The following is a 26,001-nucleotide window of genomic DNA, read 5'->3' as shown; positions in this document are numbered from 1 at the left end:
ACGTATTTTATTTGTCCATTTGTCCCGGTTATTACACCATTTAAATTATGTCCTTATCACATAGTATGGTGCCAATATTTTATTTTGAAATAAAGGTGGGTTTTTTTTTCAGTTTTGCGTCCATCCCTATTTAAAAGCTTATCATTTAAACAATAGTAATATACCTTCTTGACATGCATATTAAAAATTTCAGACCCTTAGGTAACTACCATATTTGGTTGTTGTTGTTTTTTTTTATTGGATTTTTACTTTTATATTAAAAATGTTATTTAAATATTTTGGGGAGAGTGTGAGAGGTAAAAAGTTAGTTTTAAATGTAAGTGTGGGTCTGTTTAAAGTATGTTAGATGTAGTTTTACTATTTGGCCACAAGATGGCCTAAGTCATTATTTTTTTATTTTTTTAGGCGTCCTTCTGTACGCTTACAGGAAGTGAAGGGGGGGGATGTGTAACTTAGTACGATTGCGGCTTCTCATAGAAGCCAGCAATGATTCTAACTGGGATTAGATCAATGAGCAGCAGCCTTTTGGACATAACTGCTACATCCAAAAGGCTTAAATGCTTAAGATCTGCTCACTACAACCACACTTTTCCATATAGCAGACCAGGTTTTAGAACTAATGGGGAATCTCAACTCCTCCCAGGCCTTTCATATAGGCTGCCGGGCACTCATCCCTGATACGGAGTAACAAGTGTAGGCCTAGAAATAACACCTCTCTCTCTCTGGTTCCTTTATAATTATTTCAAAATATGTAGCGCCATCAGCTTAGGTGGCCATAGTGTGGGCCTTAAAGGACACCCGAGGTGAAAATAAACTAATGAATTGTATCTATCTTACTTCTCCTAAAAATTACTTTTTAAGATATCCCACAGTTTTTTATTTTATGTTTAAATCTACTTTTTAAGTTTCAACTGTATTATTGTTTTTGCTCAATGACACATTCATTGAAGTATGCCAGAGATAAAATGTATGAACTATTTACTCTTTTCCTCTTTCCTGCTCTCAGAAGCCATTTTCTGCTAGGTGTTTTATAGTCGGAATTTCTTATCAGTGAGGGTCACACTGTAGTCACTTCCTGTCTAAGGCAGGATTGAGTCAGCCACTTTCATACTTGATATTTAACTCTTTCAGGCAGAGAAAGAAAAAAAAAAGGAACACAGCATAGTTATTTGTGTGCTAGGCACTGTACATACCCATGTCTATCTCATCATGTCACATGTCACCTCGGGTATTCTTTAAGAAAATGTTTAATCTGGCAATAACACGGGCATTTCCTCAATGGAGTTTCCCTAGTAAACCGAAGTTGGGAAAAATAAAAATAAACTGTCGACCATGCCAAAATCGCTCAGAGGATATCGAACCTTGATCGACCCACCAATTAAAGAACCCGGACTGTGAAAAGCTGGCAAAATGCAGGCTTCTCCATAAATGGCATTTTTTTTTTTTTTTTTTTTTGTCCTCTGCTTTTATTTATTTATTTTTATTCGATCAGCAATAGTGTTGGGCTTTATGGCAAAACAAATAGTTTGTAGCTTAATAATGCTATTTAAAATAATTCAGACATCTGCTTTAATGAGACATCTAAAATGGATAATTCAATTAAACAACTTGTAGATTGTTTTTGTTGAATTTGCTGACATCTGGATTATTATTTTAAATATGTATTGTGGCTGCATGTTTTCATTATTAGGCATGGATGGCATTTTCTCTTTTCATGAAAGATTTATTTTCTCTTGTTTATCAGTCAGCTGGAACAGTGCTTGATTTAGTGATATCACTTAATTTGGTTCTTCACATCCATCTGTGATTTCTTTGTAAATAGTTCAGGAATTCTTGGTACAAGCCTGAATTTCTTGTCTTTGTAGTTTAATTTTATTCTGTCTGTCACCAATTATCTCCAGACACCTGTTGTTAGGATAAGACGTGAAGGAAATGTCCCCAGTGAGGACATAGACAGCTTGATGAGGTTCTAACTCTTTTCACTATACTCAGAAGCTGGATTTTCAGTTAAATATACTAAAATGTTTGTTAGGGTACATACTGTGTTATTAATGTTATTAGTATTATCCTTACCAGTAGGCCTAAGCCTGTTACAATAATGGGCTCTAGGCGTCCCTCACAACCCACCCCTGTCACCGCCGCATGTCAGCACGCGCACACGCATGTTCCCCTGGTCCCGTTGTCCTCCTGTCCCAATGCCACGCATGAGCACCAGAGCAAAGGCATGGATGCAGGGACAGGATAGGACTTAGGGACATGGGGTTTATTGTATAGGATTAAATTCTTACAGAATAAACAAGATGATACGTCTTTCCGAACAATAAATGTCGATTTAAAATAATGCATTGCTTATAAACCTTAAGGACTAGTTCACACTAGAACTGCTTTTTCTAAGCGCTTGTGATTTGAAAAGCTCTTATTATGTGATGCTGTGTGTGTGTTCTCAGTTAAGAGGTGTGATTTTATAAAAATCAACCATAGCGTTACTAGAGCAAGAGCTTTTCAAATCACAAGCGCTTAAAAAGCTCTTGCAGTGTGTGCCACACTAAAGGGAAATCAAAGTGAGAGTGATATGGAGGCTGCCATATTTATTTCCTTTTAAATAATACCAGTTGTCTGGCACTCCTCCTGATCCTGTGCCTCTAATACTCTTAGCCATAGCCCCTGAACAAGCATATGCAGATCTGGTACTCAGCTGGTTTTATTGGATTAGCCATATGCTTGCTTGTTCCAGGGTTTGACTCAGACACTACATACTGTATGCCAGAAGATCAACTGGCATTTCTTTCAATGAAATACATATGGCAGCCTTCATATCACTCTCACCTCGTGTTCCCATTAAAAATTGGGGATATTCAGAGCAGCATATAAGCAACCTAACACCCAAATTTCTTTTTAAAAATGTTGTAATTAGGTGTGAATTTATTTTTTTTTTCACTTGGCAGCTCAATGTGGGATACAATGAGCACTTTAAAGGTGCAGGGTACAGGCTAAATCCTGTGTATGCAATAGACTTCTTCACAATTAGGACTGACCAGGTATAAAACACCTACAGGATCTTCTCAAAAAATTAGCATATTGTGATAAAGTTCATTATTTTCTGCAATGTACTGATAAACATTAGACTTTCATATATTTTAGATTCAAATACACACAACTGAAGTAGTTCAAGCCTTTTATTGTTTTAATATTGATGATTTTGGCACACAGCTCATGAAAACCCAAATTTCCTATCTCAAAAAATTAGCATATTTCATCCGACCAATAAAAGAAAGGTGTTTTTAAAACAAAAAAAGTCAACCTTCAAATAATTATGTTCAGTTATGCACTCAATACTTGGTCGGGAATCCTTTTGCAGAAATGACTGCTTCAATGCGGCGTGGCATGGAGGCAATCAGCCTGTGGCACTGCTCAGGTGTTATGGAGGCCCAGGATGCTTCGATAGCGGCCTTATGCTCATCCAGAGTGTTGTGTCTTGCGTCTTTCAACTTTCTCTTCACAATATCCCACAGATTCTGTATGGGGTTCAGGTCAGGAGAGTTGGCAGGCCAATTGAGTACAGTAATACCATGGTCAGTAAACCATTTACCAGTGGTTTGGGCACTGTGAGCAGGTGCCAAGTCGAGCTGAAAAATGAAATCTTCATCTCCATAAAGCTTTTCAGCAGATGGAAGCATGAAACCACTTTTGAACCAGAAACAGCGGCAGAAGCGCCTGACCTGGGCTACAGAGAAGCAGCACTGGACTGTTGCTCAGTGGTCCAAAGTACTTTTTTCGGATGAAAGCAACTTTTGCATGTCATTCGGAAATCAAGGTGCCAGAGTCTGGAGGAAGACTGAGGAGAGGAAAATGCCAAAATGCCTGAAGTCCAGTGTCAAGTACCCACAGTCAGTGATGGTCTGGGGTGCCATGTCAGCTGCTGGTGTTGGTCCACTGTGTTTTATCAAGGGCAGGGTCAATGCGGCTAGCTATCAGGAGATTTTGGAGCACTTCATGCTTCCATCTGCTGAAAAGCTTTATGGAGATGAAGATTTCATTTTTCAGCACGACCTGGCACCTGCTCACAGTGCCAAAACCACTGGTAAATGGTTTACTGACCATGATATTACTGTGCTCAATTGGCCTGCCAACTCTCCTAACCTGAACCCCATAGAGAATCTGTGGGATATTATGAACAGAAAGTTGAGAGACGCAAGACCCAACATTTTGGATGAGCTTAAGGCAGCTATCGAAGCATCCTGGGCCTCCATAACACCTGAGCAGTGCCACAGGCTGATTGCCTCCATGCCACGCTGCATTGAAGCAGTCATTTCTGCAAAAGGATTCCCGACCAAGTATTGAGTGCATAACTGAACATAATTATTTGAAGGTTGACTTTTTTTGTTTTAAAAACACTTTTCTTTTATTGGTCGGATGAAATATGCTAATTTTTTGAGATAGGAAATTTGGGTTTTCATGAGCTGTATGCCAAAATCATCAATATTAAAACAATAAAAGGCTTGAACTACTTCAGTTGTGTGTATTTGAATCTAAAATATAGGAAAGTCTAATGTTCATCAGTACATTACAGAAAATAATGAACTTTATCACAATATGCTAATTTTTTGAGAAGATCCTGTATATGGGGGAAAAGCAATGTGATCCCTCTAGGGGTATCATAAGGTATGGTACATATGGAGAGATTACGGTGTTGGCAAGTATAGCTGACAGCCGAGTGATTCTGAGTATATGATGATGAAGTACAGAATTAGAGGTTACCTTTAATGAAAAGTACATGACAGGAAAAAAAAATGTTATAAAGTTATTCACTGAGAATACTATGCAATTTACTTCTGTGGCAAAGGGCATCAAGAGGACATCCTCCCAAATCTCCTTCCTTTTTACCCTTCAAGCTCCCCTTTAACTCGTATACTTTGAGGTAGAGTTTCCAAACCATCCCTTTAAATACTGACCCATCTAGGTTATGCAAGTTCTGCAGCTTCTAGAACATGATCAACCAGTTTATAGACTGCATCTACCTAGCAGCAAGACCTGAATAATTCATATGTGTCTGCAATTAAAGGGATCAGTTGGCAACACTACTTTGATGGTTATTCTGCTTTGTAAATGATCAATAAAACCATGGGATATCTTAAAAAAAAAAATAATAATTTTTAGGAGTAGGAGGATAAAAAAATGTATACCTCGGGTTCACTTTAAGTTCATCTTTAGAAGTGTCGGGATCAGCTGTAAAGTGCCTTTATTTCTTCAGAAATTATGGACCTGTAAATCGGTTCCTTCGTTATCTTACATGAATAAAGATGGATTATACACAGAGTAAATGTTTTATTTCAGGACATAGAGGTGATGTGACTTTGGATAGTAGTTTATATAAAGGTTATAGTGAAAATAATCCACAGCAGCTTGCAATAGGCTGTTCTATAGCTGCTTTAATATCCCACTTCAGAAATATTTCACTGCTTGCTACCCACGTCTCTAGCACAGGGTGATTATTTATGAAAAGGTTTCTGGAATATTCCAGGGGTCCTGAGGTAGAATGTATGAGTCACACATGAACTGCCCATTAGAACTGCTCCAGTGTAGCTAAATGCATTAACTGTGTTAGATCTCTGAAATTCTTTTTTTCATGTACCTTGAAAGTACTTTTTCTTTTTTTTTTCCCTGAAAAGCTCAAGCCCAGTGTTCCGTTTAAAGGAAGTTGGGATCTCGCTTTTCTACTGACACTAAAGAAGCACAATAGCTCACCTGGTATAAAATCCTCTGCTGCATGAATCAGGAAAACAATGAAAATGAAAGTGTTTTAATCAGATTTTCTTCTAAGGGAGCATTATTACACGTGGGTGTGAAGAAAAAAGCAACATATGTATGTAGGTGCGGTGCTACCTCTCCCACCCAATCTATAACTCTGCTTTGTTTTCTCTGCTAGAATTGATTTTCTGTGTGACCATTATTTTAGTGCAGTGTGGGAGTTAGAATTATAATTTAATCATTGATTTTAGCTACAAGCAAAATGTCTTAATTTCCAGAAATGTATGTCTTTCTATGGAGTGACAGTCACAGCAGCTGACGAACCCTCATGTGAATGTAATTAAACTTTCATCAGTTATTAATAAGAGGATCACAGTGTACCGTATATTAAACGCATGTTACCTTAACGTAGTAGACCATAAATCAGAAAATGGCATTTTGTTGGGTTGAGTGAGCACATTAAACTGATAATACTTCATGTTGTTTTATGTCAGCAGGCTGATGTGGGAATGATGTGGCACTCTAAAATTTAATGCAAGCCTGGCTTCAGGGGCATCCTATATAATAAACCCCTTGTGTCCCTGCGTCCTCTCCTGTCCCTGTGTCTATGCCTTTGCGCTACTGTGCACGTGTGGCACGCAGGTGGCAAGAGGACGACTGGTGCAGGGGTAGTATGGCAGGGGGCATGGGCGTGTGTGCGCGGCGGGGAGCCTGGCTTGCATGCCGAACGGGGTGGGGGGTCGCGGCTGAGCCCTAGCGCACGTTTTAAACAGGCGGGCTTAATGCCTACTAAAGAGATAATTTGCATATTTAGTAGCGGTGCATTGTGGGTAACCACAGATGTTCAGCTGAATTATAGCAAACACCTTCGGTTTTAAGAAGGCAAATCGCACTAAGCATTGCTTTTTAGTAGGAAGGCTTTTCGGTCTCTCTTAGTCCCCTATACTTTCCTAGTGGTTTTGGGTCATCCTGAGCTGCTTGGTTACTCTGTTTTGTGTAAGATTGATATTTGATCTTGGAAAATGTAGTATTTTAATTTAAGTAGATTTGTATTAACTATACACCTTTACAGGTGGCCATACATTACAATTAAATGATCCAATTTTATGGAAAATAGTTGTAAAGAAAAATTGAAAGGTTCCTTTTTCATTTGTTCGAGAAATCTGATCTAATTTCCTGTTTTCTTTTAATAAAAGAAGATCGGGAGTGTTGGATTTTTCTGATCAATTTTTCTGATAATTGAATGGCGCAGCGTAGCTTTTCAGTTTCTTTATGTACAGACCCATTCAATTTTTCCTGAGTTTTCAATCATTTTTTTCAGGATTGGGGAAAAATTGTACTGTATGTTTGTAATACATTGTAACATTTTTAAAATCTGAACAATCAGAAAAATTGATTGCAATTCTCTAAGATATTTACAAATATTGAACAGTGTGTGGCCACCTTAAATATGTCATAAGTATCGCCACACAGGACAGTATCCAATGTTTCATCCACATCTGTTTCTTGCTTGGTAGAGCATAGTGAGGATTATGTGAAGATGGGCAATGTAAAGATCAGCTAAACCCCAAATTGAACAAAGCGAATAGCAATCAGAATAAATGATTACAAGGAGTGTATAAAAGCAAGATTGTGGACTGATTACTTTTTTATGGACCACTTTATACATTTTATAGAAACCCTTTATTTATAATTTGATTAAAGTACCACTATTGTGAAAATGTGTAAGATTTAAAGCAAACCTGATCTGAAAATTAAAAGTCAAAATAAACATACCCTCGTCATATTTACCTCCCAGGGTAGTCTGCTCATCAATCTCTTTCTCCTCTCCTGTGTCCAGTTTGTCCATTGTGATCCTCAATTTTGAAAATGGTTGTTACCCCATAACAGCTTCCTGGTCAGCACACTGTTAAACCGTAGTAGCGCCCCCTTGAGCCATAGGGAAATAAGGGCATTACCTTGCGTATCAGTTATAACTTACAGCAAATCGTAAATAACTGTCAGCAACTCCTATTTCAGTTCTGACAAAATCTTTTCAGGACTGTTGTAAGAAGAAAAGGATGAGCTTCTGAGAGGAACTGACGGTGAGGTAAGTATGTAATATTTATTTGCAGGTAAATTGTGTTTAGCTTAAATTATTTTACTCAGTTTAGGTTCAATTTAAAATGCAATTTTTTTATTTTGCTGTCACTTACGATGGACTGTAAAAATGTACATCTCCTCATAGGAGATCCTCAGGGTTTTCTGTATTTTTTAAAAGCACCTTTTGAATGACAGTTGCTCAGTCCAACTGTCACAATAGTTTGCAGATTATTATTTTTTTTTTGCATAGGTCATTTCCATGGAGTGCTGTTGCAAAAAGAATAAAAAAAATGGAATACTGAAAATCCCATGTGAGGAGATGGGCTAGTCCAAAACCTGTGAGATCTGTCTCTCAGGCTTGCAATGCTAGCATGTAAAGGTTTTTCTTCATAAAAAACGAAATGACCGAGACTTTGTCATACTGGCATGGCAGCTGGTTTCAATTACAGAGTACAATTTAATTTAACTCCTCAATTTCAGCTCTTACATTGAAAATAAGAATGGGAAAGTTCTATTCACTGCTCCTACTACATATGCAATTGCATCTTAAATGTATTTTAGTTTAGGTTTGCTTTAAAGAGAATCTGTATTGTTAAAATCGCACAAAAGTAAACATACCAGTGCGTTAGGGGACATCTCCTATTACCCTCTGTCACAATTTCACCGCTCCCCGCCGCATTAAAAGTTGTCAAAAACTGTTTTAACCACTTGCCGACCGCACACTCATAACGTGCGTCGGCAAAGTGGCAGCTGCAGGACCAGCGACGCAGTACTGCGTCGCCAGCTGCAGCCTAATTAATCAGGAAGCAGCCGCTCGTACGAGCGGCTGCTTCCTGTCAAATCACGGCGGGGGGCTCCGTGAATAGCCTGCGGGCCGCCGATGGCGGCTCGCAGGCTAGATGTAAACACAAGCGGAAATAATCCGCTTTGTTTACATTTGTACGGCGCTGCTGCGCAGCAGCGCCATAAGGCAGATCGGCGATCCCCGGCCAATCAGCGGCCGGGGATCGCCGCCATGTGACAGACCACATCCTGTCACTGGCTGCACAGGACGGATAGCGTCCTGTGCAGCCCGGAACACCAGGGGGAGGCAGCAGGTAGGAGAGGGAGGGGGAATTTCGCCGCGGAGGGGGGCTTTGAGGTGCCCCCCCCGCCACCCACAGCAGGCAGGAGAGATCAGACCCCCCCAGCACATCATCCCCATAGGGGGGAAAAAAGGGGGGCAATCTGATCTCCCTGCCTGCACCCTGATCTGTGCTGGGGGCTGCAGAGCCCACCCAGCACAGATCAATCAAACCAGCGCTGGTCCTTAAGGGGGGGTAAAGGGTGGGTCATCAAGTGGTTAAAAAGTTTGTTTATAAACAAACAAAATGGCCACCAAAACAGGAAGTAGGTTGATGTACAGCATGTCCACACATAGAAAATACATCCATACACAAGCAGGCTGTATACAGCCTTACTTCTGAATCTCAAGAGATCACTTGTGTGTGTTTACCTTCTGTCCCCAGCTTCTCTCATGCACTGAACATTACAGGCTTCCTGCAGACAGCTCTGCCTATGTCGTTAATTCCTTAGTATGTGACAGACCAGCTCCTTTCACAGCCTCCAGAGGAGGATTTTTATCCAGCTCTCTTCTATCACTGATAAGATAGCAGAGAAGCTGCTGGCTTATGTAAATAAAACACACACTGAAGTGTGCATAGAGGAACAGTTCAACACTGAAGAACTTGGCAGCCTTCCAGACACAGGCCGACAAGTCTGACAGGGGAAAGATACATTGATTTATTACAGAGATGGTTATAGAAGAAAGAGCTGCAGCAAGCCAGATCACATTAGAATAGGTTTAGGAACTTGTAGGAAGGTAGAAAAAATGTTGTAATTTTTGTTACAGAGTCACTTTAAAGAGGAGCTTTTAGGTATAGGGTCTCAGAGAAAAAAAAACATATATCAGTAGCTAAATATTGGCTGTACTTACATTACATATGCATTTCACTGTCCACGTTTGGATTTCACAGAATTTTTATATAGTATTTGCAGAGATTGATGCTCCTGACAGCTCATGGCAGGTTCCATGTTTGTCTGTCTTGTATGAAGCCAATTGTGATGTAATCTCCTCCCTTACTTTGCTTTCCGATGATTCGACTCACAAAAAAGATCCAGATCAAAGATCCTAATGGTTCATGATCCGGACAACACTAATGTGCATTGAATATTAATTAGCCATGTGGCTAGGAACAATAGCGGACTCATGCAGTATACTCTAACGGAACATGTGCCCTGTGAACAGCACATTGATTTTTCAGTGCTGTGAGCTGGGCTGCAAGATACAAGCTGCTGTAACATGAGCCTGTAACTTCTCACTGTGAAAGCAGCCTTAGGCCAGCTAGGGAAATGAAGGGGAGGACCAAGGGAGTGCAATAGGGACAAGAAGCAGCCCCAGCATGCTTTGCAGTATCTGTTATGCGGCCTGCCGGCCTCCTTAGGAGCTTGGGAATAAAGAGCCTTGCTAGTCAGCAAAAATCAAAGAAAGAGAGATTTTTAACTTCAGTATTGCTTTTTTTGGCTTTCTTCTAAACTGTTTAACACAGGAGAATAGAGGTTTAAATTAGCTTTTGCAGCCTGACCTGACAGTTACTCTTTAAGTCCACGATAATGAATAGTCTATTCAAAGCGCTTTTTTGCTTTTTGACTGAAAGGTTCCAGATTTTATTACCAAATCATAGCTTAGTTGTATTTTTGAGGGGGAAAGTGTATATACAGCAGTTTATGAAAAGGTAGGTGTTTGGAAAATTGTCTGTTCTAAAGCAAAGAGACAAAAATGGCAGAATATTTCCAGAAGCTGACAACTTTGACTTAATGCCACGGGCAAGCTGTGAATCTCTGTTGACAACAGCAGTTTAAGCAAACTTGTCATTAATGGCCAGAGCAGCTGATATTGCCCTTTTTTGACAAATATGCTTCAGGGATTTAGCAACAGAGCAAAATACGGAAGTGTTTTTTTCCTTAACCTCCAGAAGTAAAATCTTTCAGGCTATGCCTGGCGGCATGCAACATATGCACATTTATTAATTAAGGAACTGTCATAAATGCCTGCTCATTACTTCATAGTTTTATTCCTGCATTATCATTTACCTGTCTTTTTTACATGGTGGAGCAGTAAATTATGTCGTGCTATTTCTAGATATTGCAAAAAAACACAAAATACTGTACATGCAATGTTATTCTAGATATCAAAGCTATGAATTAATTTGGGAACAGATTATATTTTTAACTTTATTTATAAAGCGTTACCGTCTTAGGTGTCACACTTAACCACTTAATACCGAAGGGCTGTATTGGTACAAACCTTTGGTATATGCTCAATGCTGCATTTCCACACAGGAATTGGGCTGCTGCAGATTTCCATAATACCCATTACCCACTTTCCATGACAGGGTCACTAGCTTAATAATATAGCTCAAAAGTTCACACGTCACCCAACCTTTCAGGTCTATAGAAGGACCCCCTTGACGGTGCTCACCTCCTGCAGGTACACCACTCCTGCAATTCGTAGTCTGATGCACAAAACTGGAGACGGCACACAGATGGCTTCAGTAATAAAACTGTATTAGAGCATGCAGAGGCACACACACAACATGTTTCGGGCGGAGCCCTTCCTCAGGTGTCACACCTGAGGAAGGGCTCCGCCCGAAACGTTGTGTGTGTGCCTCTGCATGCTCTAATACAGTTTTATTACTGAAGCCATCTGTGTGCCGTCTCCAGTTTTGTGCATCACTAGCTTAATAATGTAAATTGTGGGTACAGATTTCAAAATCGATCTTTGGCAGGCTGCCAGTTAAACAGCTCTGTCATACACTGTGTGGTCTGCCTTTTACACACTGAATAAAAAAATCATAGCTACGGATCTACACGGATCTTCATATCACTCTTGCACACCTCCAGCAATCAGAGTTCCATAGTTGCTTGATAGTTAAAAGAACGGCATTACGCAATCATTGCTTGATTAATAAAGCAATTGAAAATTGATCAAAAATTAGCTTGTTTTTAATGGATTTTGGTAATTTGTTTTGATTATCTGTTAAAAATATATATTTAACAAACAAAAAAAATATGGTAGCCTTAACGCTATGTCAAAAATGTGTAAACAGGATTTTACAGAGAGGTATTAGGCATACTAGCTGAATTATTGCCTCAAGGACAACCAACGGTATGTCCAGGTATTTCTTGATTTATCTGATCCATTCTCTGTCAGTTTGTACATTGGTTAAGCATTTTAACTTGTTTGTATAGGTGTAGAAAAATAATATTTTTCATTTGTTTTCAGCAACAACGGACAGTTTATAGGTTAACCCTGGTGAAAGCATGGAATGTTGATGAGCTTAGAGCGTACGCAGATCTAGTGACTGTTGGCAAACCAGACTTCATTGAAGTGAAGGTAAGAGTTAATGTTCACTAATTAGAAGATGTCAACATTTATTTTATTTATTTCAGCGCAGCACTGCGTAAAATGTTGGCGCTTTATAAATACAATAAACATGAGCAAATATTCTGTACATAAGGAGCTACATAAACCTTTTTGTTTTTAATTCTCCAGGAAATGTAATAAAAGTATTGAGCTGTGTACAATGCAGTATTTATTATTCAAGAACCACAGCTTCTAGTTTTTGTTTTTGTGGTATTGATGCATGGTTCCTCAGTTGTAGGGTTTTTGCTAGGTGTATGGGTAGAGATTTGGATGTTGACAACGTGGTGTTGGATATTGTTTCATTCTTGGGTGAAGTTTGACTTTTCTAATTTTTTTCTTATTTTGAGGCTGTGTAGCCAAATTGCTTATGGATATTAGAACTTCTTGTTATAGGCACCTCAGAAAGTATTTTGGGAAAGCGAGTGCGGAAGGAGGAACGCTGTTGGGACCATTACATGGGATGCATTGTTACTGGTGCTCAAAAATTCTGAGACTGAGAAACAAGCAGTAAACTAGCTAGTTTGGGATCCATGCGTAAAAGCAGTACATTAGGCCATAGTGTGGTGCATATGGGCAAGTCAACATTGTTAGTAACCAACACAGAACTTGACCACTTTGCACTTTTTTTCCCCTTATGGACTAGAGCAGTTTTGTCATTTTATTAATGTCTGTTTAATCAGCAATTACTTTATCACCACTTATGACACCTTAGTGATATACACATCAGTTTTTGTTTTTGTATAAACTAGAATTTTTCTTCAGATGCTTTTTCCCCCCCAGGAACTATTTCATGATAATAAAAACATCTCTAATGGTAAAAAAGGGGGAGTAAAAGGTTTATAGAGATTGTAATTATTTGCTTTTTTATGTAGGGGGTATGATCTCATCTAGAGCTATAGGAGGTAATTAAACAGATTTTTCATTGTTTTAGCGGCCCGTTTTATCCCTTCTGCATCCTTTATATTACCCTATTGCTGAATTAAAAGGGTCACGTCTGAAAAGCCAAATGCCAAAATGGCTCTGGTCCGTAAGGTGAAAAAAAACCTCTAGATGCTGAGTGGTTAAACATACACTGATGTGTAGAGGTTTCTCCATTCAAGGTAAAGACTAGCGATCCAAGCAGCTTTCTTTTTCTGCAGTTTGTCCTTGCTTCTAATAGCTGTAGGAGGTGCAATTTCATCCCTCCCCTTCTCTGCCTTTATTTATCCAGGAGGAGGTGTGAAGGTAATAGTGTCACTCTCTAAACCTTTTTGAAGTACATTGTCCTTTTGTTTGCTTATTGGTACTGCTAATTACTGCAAACCTTATCTTCCTGCTCTTTCCTCTTTCTGTGGACAGCAGTCCAGCTGAAGTAGGGTAAAAAGAAGAGGTAGAATAGAATTTTTTTTTGTAAGAAAACCCCTCATTAATATAGATTTTTAATGTGCTACTGAGATGCCATGGGTGCTAAAATGGTGCTTGGTTCACTTTAAGTCTGGTACTTCTCATTAAGATTGGCCAGTCACTGATCAATTTTACCATCCCAATGTAGTATGAGAGTCAACAGATTTTGATTCCTATAAGCAGATTGTGTAGGCAAACTTTCACACTATATAGAGATAGTAAGATTGGTCAGTAATTGGCCAATTATAATTAAAACTGTGTACCAGGATTTAGTTTACGACGGGTTGGTTCTGCCTGCTGCTTGTATGCAAATCTGAGGTACTGTGTATGGTTTTACCGGATTGGGGAAAATGTAATTTATTTTTTAGTAATTTATATGTTCCTGTATTTTTGCTTGGAGAGGGAGTAGAGCGTCTAATAATACACTGAGCAATAAATTGCTGACATAATTGTAAAGTCTGGTATCTGCATGTATTCTAAAATAGTTACACTTTTTAATATCTTACAATATTCTCTGTTCTTAAAGGGGCACTATGGCGAAAAATTGTAAAATGTAAAATATGTGCAAACTTAGACAAATAAGAAGTATATTTTTTCCAGAGTAAAATGAGCCATAAATTGATTTTCTCTTATGTTGCTGTCACTTACAGTAGGTAGTAGAAACAGAAGCGACAGGTTTTGGACTAGCCCATCTCTTCATAGTGGATTCTCAGCAAGGCTTTTATTCTTTATAAAGCTATTCCCTAAAAAGGATTTAAACAATGATGCTGACCAGCTTTCCTGCTCGCTACACAGTTTTTTGGCAGTTGAACAGAGCAACTGCCATTCACTAAGAGCGTTTGAAAATAAATAAATCCCTGAGAATCCCCCCATGAAGATGGACTAGTCCAAAACCTGTCGCTTCTGTCAGATTTCTACTACCTACTGTAAGTGACCGCAACATAAAATAAAAGTAATTTGGCTCATTTTACTCGTACTTCTTATTTGTTTGCACATATTTTTAATTTTACAATTTTTCGCCCCTTTTAAGAAATTTGGTCTGGAAACATCGAGTTTAAATTATTGAAAATGCTCTTGTTAACACTGGAACATATGAAACATGTCTGCATGATGTATGTTTTCCTCTTTTTGTTTTTTTTATATATATGTTAATATTTTCATTATTTTAAGGGTGTGACTTACTGTGGTGAAAGTTCAGCTAGCAACCTTACCATGGCCAATGTACCTTGGCATGAAGAGGTTATTCACTTTGTTCAAGAGTTGTCGGGTCTGTTGCCAGATTATGAAGTTGCATGTGAACATGAACATTCAAACTGCATGCTCATTGCTCACAAAAAAGTAAGTAATCTATAATATCATTGTTTCAAGTAGTGTTTTTTTTTCCATTTAGATGTCATAATTTCTGTTAAATGGATTTGAACTGTTACTGTAAAAATAAGGCTGGTTGGTTCAATAATATATTCATAAATTATCTACCGAGAATTTAAAGGGGAATTGTTAACTTTGAGTAAATTAGCATTTGCGTGGACCAATTGTTATATTGTTTAACCTTCTCGGTACTTAGCTGCTCCGCCCTCTTAAAGGGCGTTGAAACATCCCAAAATAAAAAAAATTGCATGAGAATAGTTAGTGCTCCAAATATATATGTAAACCCGTTTCTAAAATAGGTCCCCATATGTCCCTTAATTTTTGTTTTCTTAAAAAACCTGCTTTGTGTGCGCTCTGCTGTCCCCCAGGAAAAAAAACGCTGTGCTAGCAACATGCAGAGTGTCGCTAGCAGGCTGTCCTTTACCGCCGCTTCCCCGCCTCCTCTATATCACCACTCCCCGCCTGTGTCCTTTCCCTCCCCGCCTCCGTAAGCTGATTGGAGGGAAAGGAGGCAGGCGGGGAGCGGCGATAATAGAGGAGGTGGGGGAGCGGTGGTGAATGACAGCCTGGATGTAAACAGCCTGCTAGCGACACGCTGCATGTCGCTAGCACGGTGGGGGGGTTTTCTGGGGGACAGCAGAACGCAGGGGGGGGGGTGTCTGGGGGGCACGTTATAGTAACAGAGGCCTCTGTGTCCTAATAGCATTCTTAAAACCCACCTCGGGTTCTCTTTAAAATGCAAATAACAGTCATTTTCCATTTCAGAGATGACACGTCTGAAGCATTATACAGCGATGTAAGCCTGTTATCTAGGAGGTTATGTTTGTTGTGGGAGGGACAGAAATCTGTAAAATGAGCAGTAAATTAATAGTGAGCTGGGTTAAAAAAAAAAAAAGGCATGTGATGTCACTTTTGATATTAGAGAAAAAGTAATAATGAAAAAACAGCAGAATCATTCTATTCCTTTTTTCCATATCACGCTAAAACAGGTTAATGAAGTTGTCATTTATTAGTGGATGATTTTATTTTCTCAGTTAATATGGAGTTTCATACCACTACGCGCCCACACGCCGTTTCAAAATTTCCTGTTGGTCCTTCTTAAACCCTCCTCCCCCGGAACCTGGAGGGCTGCACTTGGTGAAAGGGAAAATGTATTCCCTGTACCAATCAAAGTGTCTCTAAGGCAAAGATCATGGCTTCAATGAGAAGCCAATGATCTTTGCTGTAACAAAACTGCCTCTGTGCTTATTCTAAGCACACACACAGACAGTGAGTGTGAGGACATCTAGTGGTCAAAAATATAAATGCCTGCAAAAGAAAATACTCTTTCTACACTACATTTTATACTTTGTAAATTAAATAAAAATGAGTTAATATCCCCCCCCCCTCCACACACACACACACACAACTAAAATAAAACACTTGTTCAAAATAAGACCGCATTTAAAAAAAATAAATAGTTAAATTAGGGACTCCGCTTTTTTACTATGTATGGCATAAGGGTATATCACTGTTATATTTGCATATGTGGGCTTGTGTCACAAGCCCCCTAGTGGCCGGACCGCACAATGCCTTCCAATCGATTTCAGCACACAGATCTGTGGTCACAATCTGTGCGTAGAAACCGCTGGGAATGGCAGCAGGCCGACTAGAAGGGAGCCTGTGAGTTACGGTAATACAATTTACACACTATTTCAGGGTATAACTGCCACCACCTCTGTTCTAATGGGACAGAGGAATCCACTGACTGGCTGATTCTAGACCTGAAAATAGAAAACGGTTAAGCACACTCTTATTTTATTCAGTTTTCAGTTTTGTGTTGCTGAATAATAGGTGTAGCCAAACAAATAAATGACGTTAGCGTTGTTTATTAAAAATGCAATATAAATAATTAATATATACAGAAAATCATTAAAATCAACAATTATAGAAACATTAGTAGCCAGTATGAAAATAAAAAGGAAGAAAATACTTAAGTTCGTGGAAATATGTCCTTTTGGGAAAAGAAATGCAAAGTCCTTGGTTTCAGAATCATAGGGCTTTAGGCATATTTTGTAATCCAAGCAGATGTTACAGTTCCAAGATGGCTGCTGGGTGGTTCTCTGCCCAGCACCAAGTCTAGCTGTAATCCAGATGATAACTCAGTCACACGCACGATTGCAGGACTTCACCAGGGCCGCCCCTACTCTCTGGAACTCTCTCCCACCAGCCGTCAGACTCGCCCCCACCTTTAATTCCTTCAAACAGGCTCTCAAGACTCACCTCTTCACGCTCGCATACCCCCCTACACCAGCACCATAATATGTTCTGTTAGACCCCCTCTCAAAAGACGCACCTATTGTCTCCACCCCACCCTTTAGATTGTAAGCCTCCGGCAGGGCACTCCTCCCTAACGTATCCAGCTTGATTATGCAATCTTACTCGCAACCACCCCTCTTGTAGACTCGAACAGTCTCTATTTTGACCTATGACACTGTATTGTTATCAAATCATTTGCATGATCTTGTTTTGTTGTGAGTTTCAGTATGTTCTACCTGTATGTTAACCCATTTATCTATTGTGCAGCGCTGCGTAAGATGTTGGCGCTTTATAAATACAATAAATAATAATAATAATAATAATAATGTTAAGATGGAGGACTGAAGTCCGCCTGCTGGCAATGTGCTTTTGATGAAGCTGGTTTGAGGGTGTGGCAACGCCTGCCCCCTCTGAATTACCCACCAATGACAGCCCACCTCCTCCTAGGAGGATTTTGAGCTTCAATTGTAAAACACTGTAACTCATAAACGATACATGTCATATTTCGGTGGATAGCAGATTCATAATTGTCAGAAAATACCGATTAATGTGACATCTTGCATGAGTGCGTTAGGCTGTCCTGTTCCCGAGAAGGGTCGTACACCAATAACCGGACGGGTTATTGTTATGAATTTTATATCAGCACATTGGGCAGATTTTAACGAATAAGACTATATGAATTTCATAGCTGTGTGACCGAAATCATAAACCACATGTATTTAAATCTGTTCCCCAGTGGTGCCAATGTGTCTGAGTTCGTCAGTGGACCCCTGTGGAGCTAGCTTCCTTTGGCTTCCCCTGGATGAAAGCCACCCTTTTGGTGTGTTTATTATCATCTAAGCGTGACCAGCTAAAACAACCTTTGATTATTACACCAGGCTTCTGGCTAGGGTTTCACACCTCTGTGTCACTGGCCAGGGAAGGGACTCTTTTGATCCAGTTAATTTAAACAAACGTGCCTTCACTGGTCAACAAACATACTTCATGAAAAGAAAAAATGTCATTCTGATCACTGCAATGTCTACGCAAATCTAACCGGGGAGAGATCAGAAAATTGACTGCAGGAATCTTCCCAATTCGCCTGCGTTTCTCACGGCTGTTCCGTGACAGCTTGTAAATAGTGACGGATGCAAAACTGAAAAAAAGGGTACCTTTATTGCCAATAAAATATTGGCGCCATGCATTGTACTAAGATTTCTCAAGATCCGCACCATCAAAAAGTCCATCTTTATTGATGTATCAAAATCCTAAAAACCTGATAAAACAGCATGGGTAAATGGCAGATGATGCACAGGCATTTCGGACCATCACAGTCCAAATCATCATAGACCCACACTAAGTATCCCCAATTAAAACTCATGGTTATATAGCACATAGGAGGACCACATAGAGAACTACCTAATTATTCTCCCCGTATATGTATGAGGAAATATCCACCAATCAGGTTAACCTCAGGAGCTACAATTGTCCAATCATCATGCAGCCAGGGACCAGAGTATTCAAAAGTATAGTAAATCTGCACAATAAGCTGGCCAAAGCTCACACTCCTCCTCCCTCTTTTTCTATTGGAGGAGGAGTGAGTGTGAGCCTTAGCCAGCGACAAGTCTTCTGTGCGTTGGACGCTGTCTGCACTTTTTTAGTGGAGGAGGAGTGGCTGTGAGCCTTACTATTGGACAGAATATATGGAGTCTTTATGAGATGACACATTGACACTGTGATCTAAAAACGTGAGTTCCCTGTATTTTATTACGGTGGAAATAGTTGGAAAGGGTCATGTGTCATTGTTTTGCTTATTGTGCAGGTTTACTATACTTTTTAATACTATATACATAGTGCTATACAACATACACATTCCACCAATATACAAATTTACAAATTGCCCCCATAGTAATATAGCCCAAGCCAGAGCTGTGACTTGGGCTATATTACTATGGGGACAATTTGTAAATTTGTATATTGATGGTATGTGTATGTTGTATAGCACAATGTATATATGTATAGCACCTTCTGAAGAGGCAGTTTAGGTGAAATGTGATCATATCAAGATTTATCCTAATTGCCTCATTTTTGATATTTTCATAAGTATATTGGGCCAGAACCTTAAGGGGTCTGTACTTTTGGCATCTGACTTTTGTTCGTGGTTACAGACATACTCCAGCCCCATACAACTTCCAGTGAATTATTCAACCCACCTGTGGGATAGCTACACCACACTTGTAACAATACAGGTGAAGGGGGATAAGCCAGGATCCCCATAGGTGTTCTTGACGGGTTGTAGCCCCTACACTGGGCATTCACAGGAGATTTATCACTACAAGTGGCGTCTGCTTTACAGATCAATCTGTTTTTATAATAAGGTATATACGACTTTTTTACGTACCTATAGGGCATGTCTTTCAGACAATAGTGTTTGAAGACTATTAAACCTAGTGTACAAATAATGTCTTAGTAGCTGTGTAAACATTTCCCTACTTTTTATGTTAAATATCAAAGGCAAAAGCTGTAATTCATTGTGTGTAGATTTTAGCTATGTTTGGAATTTCTCATTTGCATGGGTGAATCTCTGCAGTCTGACATGCCAAGAACAGTGTAATATAGAAGCAGAGTTATATTAAAAGCCTGTCAGGTGTCATGTTTTACACACACAATTACAAATGTTTATGTTGCACATAAGATACATTTCCTCTGCTCTCTGCAGATAACCGTAAACAAAGAGCTAAGAATTCAAATGTATACACCAGTACTTAGCAGCACTTCCCTAACGTTTCCTATATTAATAATAAAAAAAATGTTAATCGATAGTGTGCCTTTAAAGTTGACCCAAATTAAAAATACAAGATTTCAGAAATAAAATCTATTTTCTAAATTATAATAATAATAAATAGCAGCCTTTTTTCAGCTGCATGATGACAAATATAAAATATTTTACATTTATTGGAGGAACCCCTCCCTTCCTTTCAAATTGCCAGGACAGAATCCAGCAGACTAGTGAAGTAGGTGGTGTCCGGCAATGGAGGAATTGCTAATGGCTGCCCCCAGTATAATCCTAGTTCTGAAAAGAGAAGGGTGAAAAACATGCACTGAAATGCTCATAGGCTTGAAGGAGTGTTTATTTATCTTTGTATGTGTCAGAGTGGTGCAACTAAATATTTTTAATTTAAAAAAATGTTTTGTTTTGGTCCGCTTTAAGCATTTTAAGAGTTAAAACAAACAAAAAATTATTATTATTATTATTATATGTCCAAATCCAGAGAGTGTATTACTTATAGACAGCTACATAGACCTTTTTCTCATTAAAATTTGGTATATCTTAATTACCTTATAGCAGGGGTCTCAAACTCTATTTACCTGGGGGGCCGCAGGAGGCAAAGTCAGGATGAGGCTGAGCCGCATAAGGAATTTCACAATAGCGGCGCATCGCCGCCTCTGCCCGCCCCTCTCACTCTTCCTTCACAGAGAGGGGCGGGGAGAGGCGGTGATCCGTGCGGCGATTGACGTCAGGAGGGGCAGAGCTGAAGCTGAAAGCTCTGCCCCTTCCAGGAAATGCTGGCGGATTGCCCCCCGGGCGATTTGGGGGCTCTGCAGCCCTCGTTAAGCTGCGGATTACTTGGGAGCACTGAAGCGAACTATAAGGAAGCTTTTGCCGGCGAGGGCCACAAAATATTGTATCGAGGGCCGCAAATGGCCCGCGGGCCGCGAGTTTGAGACCCCTGCCTTATAGGTACCTTTAAACCACTGGTTTACTGTTACAGATGATAATTTCTGAATGATCCAATGCTGCTTATACATTTTGAATGATACTTCAACCTTATGCCCTTGGGCCGGAGGCTACGAGCCATTTCCACTAAGACCATGAGACACAAGAACTCATTCTTCCCCTCGGCAGTCAGCCTCCTTAATTCACTCCACATCCTACCACCAAAGCAAGCCCCAAGGAGCGGCGATGCCGGCTGCGCTACGGCCGACCAGTCTTCCAACCCACAGGACTAACTATTGACATCTCAGGGACACTCTGGGAATGTGTTGTATATTACAAATGTATGTTAACCTGTTGCCTGTTGTTTACTGCTGTCTCTCTCTATGTACGCTTCCTGAGCTATTTGTACTGTGCCAAAAACAATTCCGGGCATGACCCCTCATGCTTGGCGAAATAAATTTTCTGATTCTGATTCTGATTATAGAATCAGAATCAGAATCAGAAATTTTCTGATTCTGATTCTGATTCTGATTCTATAATCTATTGAAGTCCAGGCACATTTTAGGAATGATTATTATTATTCAGTTAATAACCACCTTCTGTTATGACTTCCAAATTCATTTTATGTGGATTTACAAGGTTGTTTTGATTACTTGGTTCATTACCAACCAATTTTATTTGATGCACAGCTGTTGCCTTAATGTGTTTGTTAATTATAAAGGTATTAGTAATAATTGATCGATAATTTTATATCCTTTTGTGTTGGGACCTAGAAAAATAAAGGAAAATATTAAAAAGGGCTTAGTTATTTATGTGCAGCTTGGAACATGAAAATATTAGGCCAGCTACTTGTACTCTCAGGACATTCCACTGGTTTGCCTTCTGTTCCCATTTTCCCACATCTCCCGTAGCAGTGACTAATTAATGCACCTGTGAGTGATTTAACACTGATCCCCTGGCTGAAACTTCCATTCCACGGACCGTCTCTTATCTGCTTGACCCTTCTGACTCTGGAACGCCTTCTGCAAATTCCCCTTAACAATTCCCCAATTGTCCCTGAGTGACCTCTGCCAATCCTCCAGTGCAGGAAATAGAGACGAGACAACTGGAAAAGGGGAGAATTTGGGTGACCTCCCCGTTACAATCTGGAATGGGGAAAACCCAGACGAGGAATTCTTTAAATTATTTTGGGCGAATTCCGCGAAGGGCAAAAATTTCACCCAGTCACTTTGTGTCTCCGCAACGTAACATCTCAGGAATTGCTCCAGAGATTGGTTAATGCGTTCTGTCTGCCCATTAGTCTGTGGGTGGTAGCCTGACGAAAAAGACAATTTCATGCCCATTTGGTGGCAAAATGCCCTCCAGAATCCAGACACAAACTGGACTCCCCTATCAGACACAATGTCTTCCGGAATGCCATGCAGCCGGAAGACGTGAATGAAAAACAATTCGGCCAGTTCTTGGGCCGAGGGGAGTCCTTTCAGGGGCACAAAATGGGCTATTTTGCTAAACCGATCGGCTACCACCCAAATGACCGACATGCCTTCAGACCTGAGCAATTCCCCCACAAAATCCATGGACAAGTGGGTCCATGGCTCACTCTGGGTGGGCAAAGGCTGCAACCTTCCTACAGGTGCCAGCCGGGAGGGTTTACTCTGGGCACATATCGCACACTCCCTAACATACTCCTTACAATCTGTTGCCAAGGAAGGCCACCAAGCACACCTGGCAATTAGATCTTGTGTTCTGGCAGCTCCAGGATGACTAGCATTCTTATGGGCGTGAAAGAGTTGCAGAACTTGTAACCGTAATGGCAGTGGGATAAACAAGACCCCTTCGGGTTTCCCCTCCGGAACATCCCGCTGAAAGGGACCCAAAATCTCTGTCCAATCCTCCCAGGTCTCCGTGGCGGCTAACACCAGCTTCTGCGGGATGATGGATTCAGGAGCGGGGGACTGTGCTGTCTCAGGTTCAATACACCTGGAGAGGGCATCTGCTTTGACGTTTTTGCTGCCTGGAGTGTACGTGATTATAAACCTGAATCTCGTAAAAAATAAGGACCACCGGGCTTGACGGGGACTCAGCCTCTTAGCCCCCTCGATGTATTCCAAGTTCTTGTGGTCAGTGTAAACAGTGATCGTGTGCTCTGCCCCCTCTAACCAGTGGCGCCACTCCTCAAATGCAAACTTAATAGCCAGAAGTTCCCGGTTGCCTATATCATAATTTTTTTCTGCAGGTGAAAACCTGCGGGAAAAATAAGCACATGGGTGTAATCTGCCCTGCAACCCAGACCATTGAGACAGCACCGCCCCCACCCCAACTTCTGAGGCATCAACCTCCACAATGAAGGGAAAGGACGTGTCAACATGCCTCAAAATTGGTGCTGAGCAAAATAATTTTTTCAATAGAGCAAATGCCGCCACGGCTTCAGGAGACCAGTGGTTGGTATCTGCCCCTTTTTTCGTGAGACTGGTAAGGGGGGCAACTAACGTGGAGTATCCCTTAATGAACCTCCTGTAATAATTCGCGAAATCTCTGCAGGGCCTTCAACCCCACTGGCTGTGGCCACTCCAACACGGCTGTGATCTTGGCAGGATCCATTGAGAGGCCCGAGGTGGAAATTACGTATCCCAGAAACGTGACCGTGGTCACTTCAAATATACACTTTTCCACCTTAGCATAGAGCCTATTCTGTCTTAATTTGTTTAGGACAAATTTCACGTGGACCCTGTGTTCGGAGAGGTTATTGGAATAAATTAGTATATCATCGAGGTATACCAGTACGAATCTACCCAATACCTCCTGGAATACCTCATTGATTAGTTCCTGGAAGACGGCTGGCGCATTGCACAACCCGAAGGGCATCACTAAGTACTCGTAATGCCCGTCGGGTGTGTTAAAGGCCGTCTTCCATTCATCGCCCCTTCTAATGCGGATTAGGTTGTATGCCCCCCTCAGATCTAATTTAGAAAAGATCTTAGCAGTAGTGACCTGCGTGAATAAGTCGTCTATCAATGGTAACGGATAGCGATTCTTGACCGTGATTTTATTGAGACCTCGGTAATCAATACAAGGTCGAAGACCCCCGTCTTTCTTCTTAACGAAAAAGAAACCGGCCCCAGCAGGTGACCGAGAGGGCCGAATAAACCCCTTGGCCAAGTTGTCACGAATGTATTCCTGCATAGCCAACTTCTCGGGACCTGACAAGTTATACAGGTGACCCCTAGGGGGCATACAACCAGCACGGAGATCAATTGGGCAATCGAACGGGCGATGAGGAGGTAATTGATCAGCAGACTTGGGACAAAAAACATCAAAAAAATCAGAATATACCTAAGGAACACCCTCCACGTAAACCTTGGTCTGACCCAATGTCACCTTCCCTAGACACTGTTGGTGACAATGATCGGACCATCTGGTTACCTGACCCGTAGCCCAGTCGATTTGTGGAGAGTGGGCTTGTAACCAAGGCATGCCTAGGATAATAGTGGAGGTTGACATATGCAAAACGAAAAACTGTAGTGGTTCCTCATGCAGTACCCCTATTGTAACCTTCACCTGCGGAGTCTGTGACAGGGTACGATCCCGTTGCAGAGGGGAATCGTCTACTGCCGTGACCTGAATGGGGGGACTTACTGGAGTGAGAGGAATACCCAACTCCTGAGCAAATTCAAGGTTCATAAAATTGGCCGCTGAGCCAGAATCAATAAAAGCCTCAGTGGCTACAGACTTATTATCCCATGTAATAGTACAGGGGAGAAGTAACTTCTTCTCTTTTTGGGGTGAGAATGATGCGCCTAGGGTGTCACCCCCCCACTACTCCTAGGCAGACCCGTTTCCGGACTTGTTAGGGCAGTTTCGCACCCTATGCCCGGCTTCTGCACAATACAGGCACAGTTGTTCTGTTATTCTCCGCCTACGTTCCACCTGGGTCAGTTTTGATCGACCAATTTGCATTGGTTCGGGTGGAGGTAAGGCCGGAGAAGGTGACACAGGCGGGGATGCCGTTACTGAGGATGTAGCAGAAGGTGCCACATACGAAGTCACCCTGACCCGGTGACTGCCCCTAGTCTGCTTCTGATGGCGTAGTCGACGATCGACTCGAATGGCTGATGATATGGCCTCATCGACTGTCTTGGGCTCGGGCAAGGTTAACATCAAGTCATAGACCTCCTCCGACAACCCAGACAGAAAATAGTCCATCAGAGCAAAATTGTCAAATCTGGCGGTAACAGACCACCTACGAAATTCTGCCGCGTAATCCTCGACCGACCCTCTGCCTTGCTGCAAAAGTTTGAGCTTCCGCTCGGAAGTTGCCGCAAGGTCAGGGTCGTCGCATATCACGGCCATAGCCTTAAAAAATTCCTCTACCGAGGTCAGAGCTGTGTCTGTGGGAGGCAGATTGTATGCCCAGGACTGGGAATCACCAGTTAAGTGCCTGTACACACTGCTGCGCTTGCGTTGCGTTTTTAAAAACGCATGCGTTTTTAAAAACGCAAGGTCTTTTGAAAAAGAATGAAAATCGTGATGACTTGTACACACTGGTGCGATGCGTTTTTAAAAAAACGCAAACGCAGTGCCTGCTGCGCTTTTTTAAGCGCAGCGCATGAAAAACGCATTAAAAACGCATGCGCTTGCGTTTTTGCCTGCGTTTTTCAGAAGTCAGTATCCCAGAAGACTCTGCAATGTCCTGATTCCTGTTGAAATGTAAACTAGAAAAAAAACAAAGGATTCTTTAGCCAATCAGCAATTACAAGAAAAACGCAAACGCACAAAAAACGCAGGCAAAAGCGCATGCGTTTTTAAAACTACAGGCACTTTAAAAACGCATGCGCTTGCGTTTTTGCCTGCGTTTTTCAGTGTGTACAGGCCCTAATAGCGTTTTAATAAAAATGACCCGTTGGGTCTCAGTCCCCGAGGATCGGGGTCTCCACTCAAAGTATGATAACACTCTACTCTT

General features: G+C 40.9%; 1 protein-coding gene across 2 annotated transcripts in view; it reads left to right on the top strand.

The window, feature by feature from the left end:
- Positions 1 to 26,001, top strand: part of LOC137546284 (S-adenosyl-L-methionine-dependent tRNA 4-demethylwyosine synthase TYW1-like) — a 246,437-nt gene that overhangs the window by 185,805 nt on the left and 34,631 nt on the right. For both annotated transcript variants that reach the window (XM_068268563.1, XM_068268562.1), the window contains exons 14-15: positions 12,155 to 12,265; positions 14,849 to 15,016. In XM_068268563.1, coding sequence (XP_068124664.1) covers positions 12,155 to 12,265; positions 14,849 to 15,016 — 279 coding nt within the window. The remainder of the gene's footprint in view (positions 1 to 12,154; positions 12,266 to 14,848; positions 15,017 to 26,001) is intronic.

This window comes from Hyperolius riggenbachi, chromosome 2 (genome assembly GCF_040937935.1).
Source record: "Hyperolius riggenbachi isolate aHypRig1 chromosome 2, aHypRig1.pri, whole genome shotgun sequence".
NCBI lineage: Eukaryota > Metazoa > Chordata > Amphibia > Anura > Hyperoliidae > Hyperolius > Hyperolius riggenbachi.
This window is presented reverse-complemented; position numbering and strand designations above follow the sequence as displayed.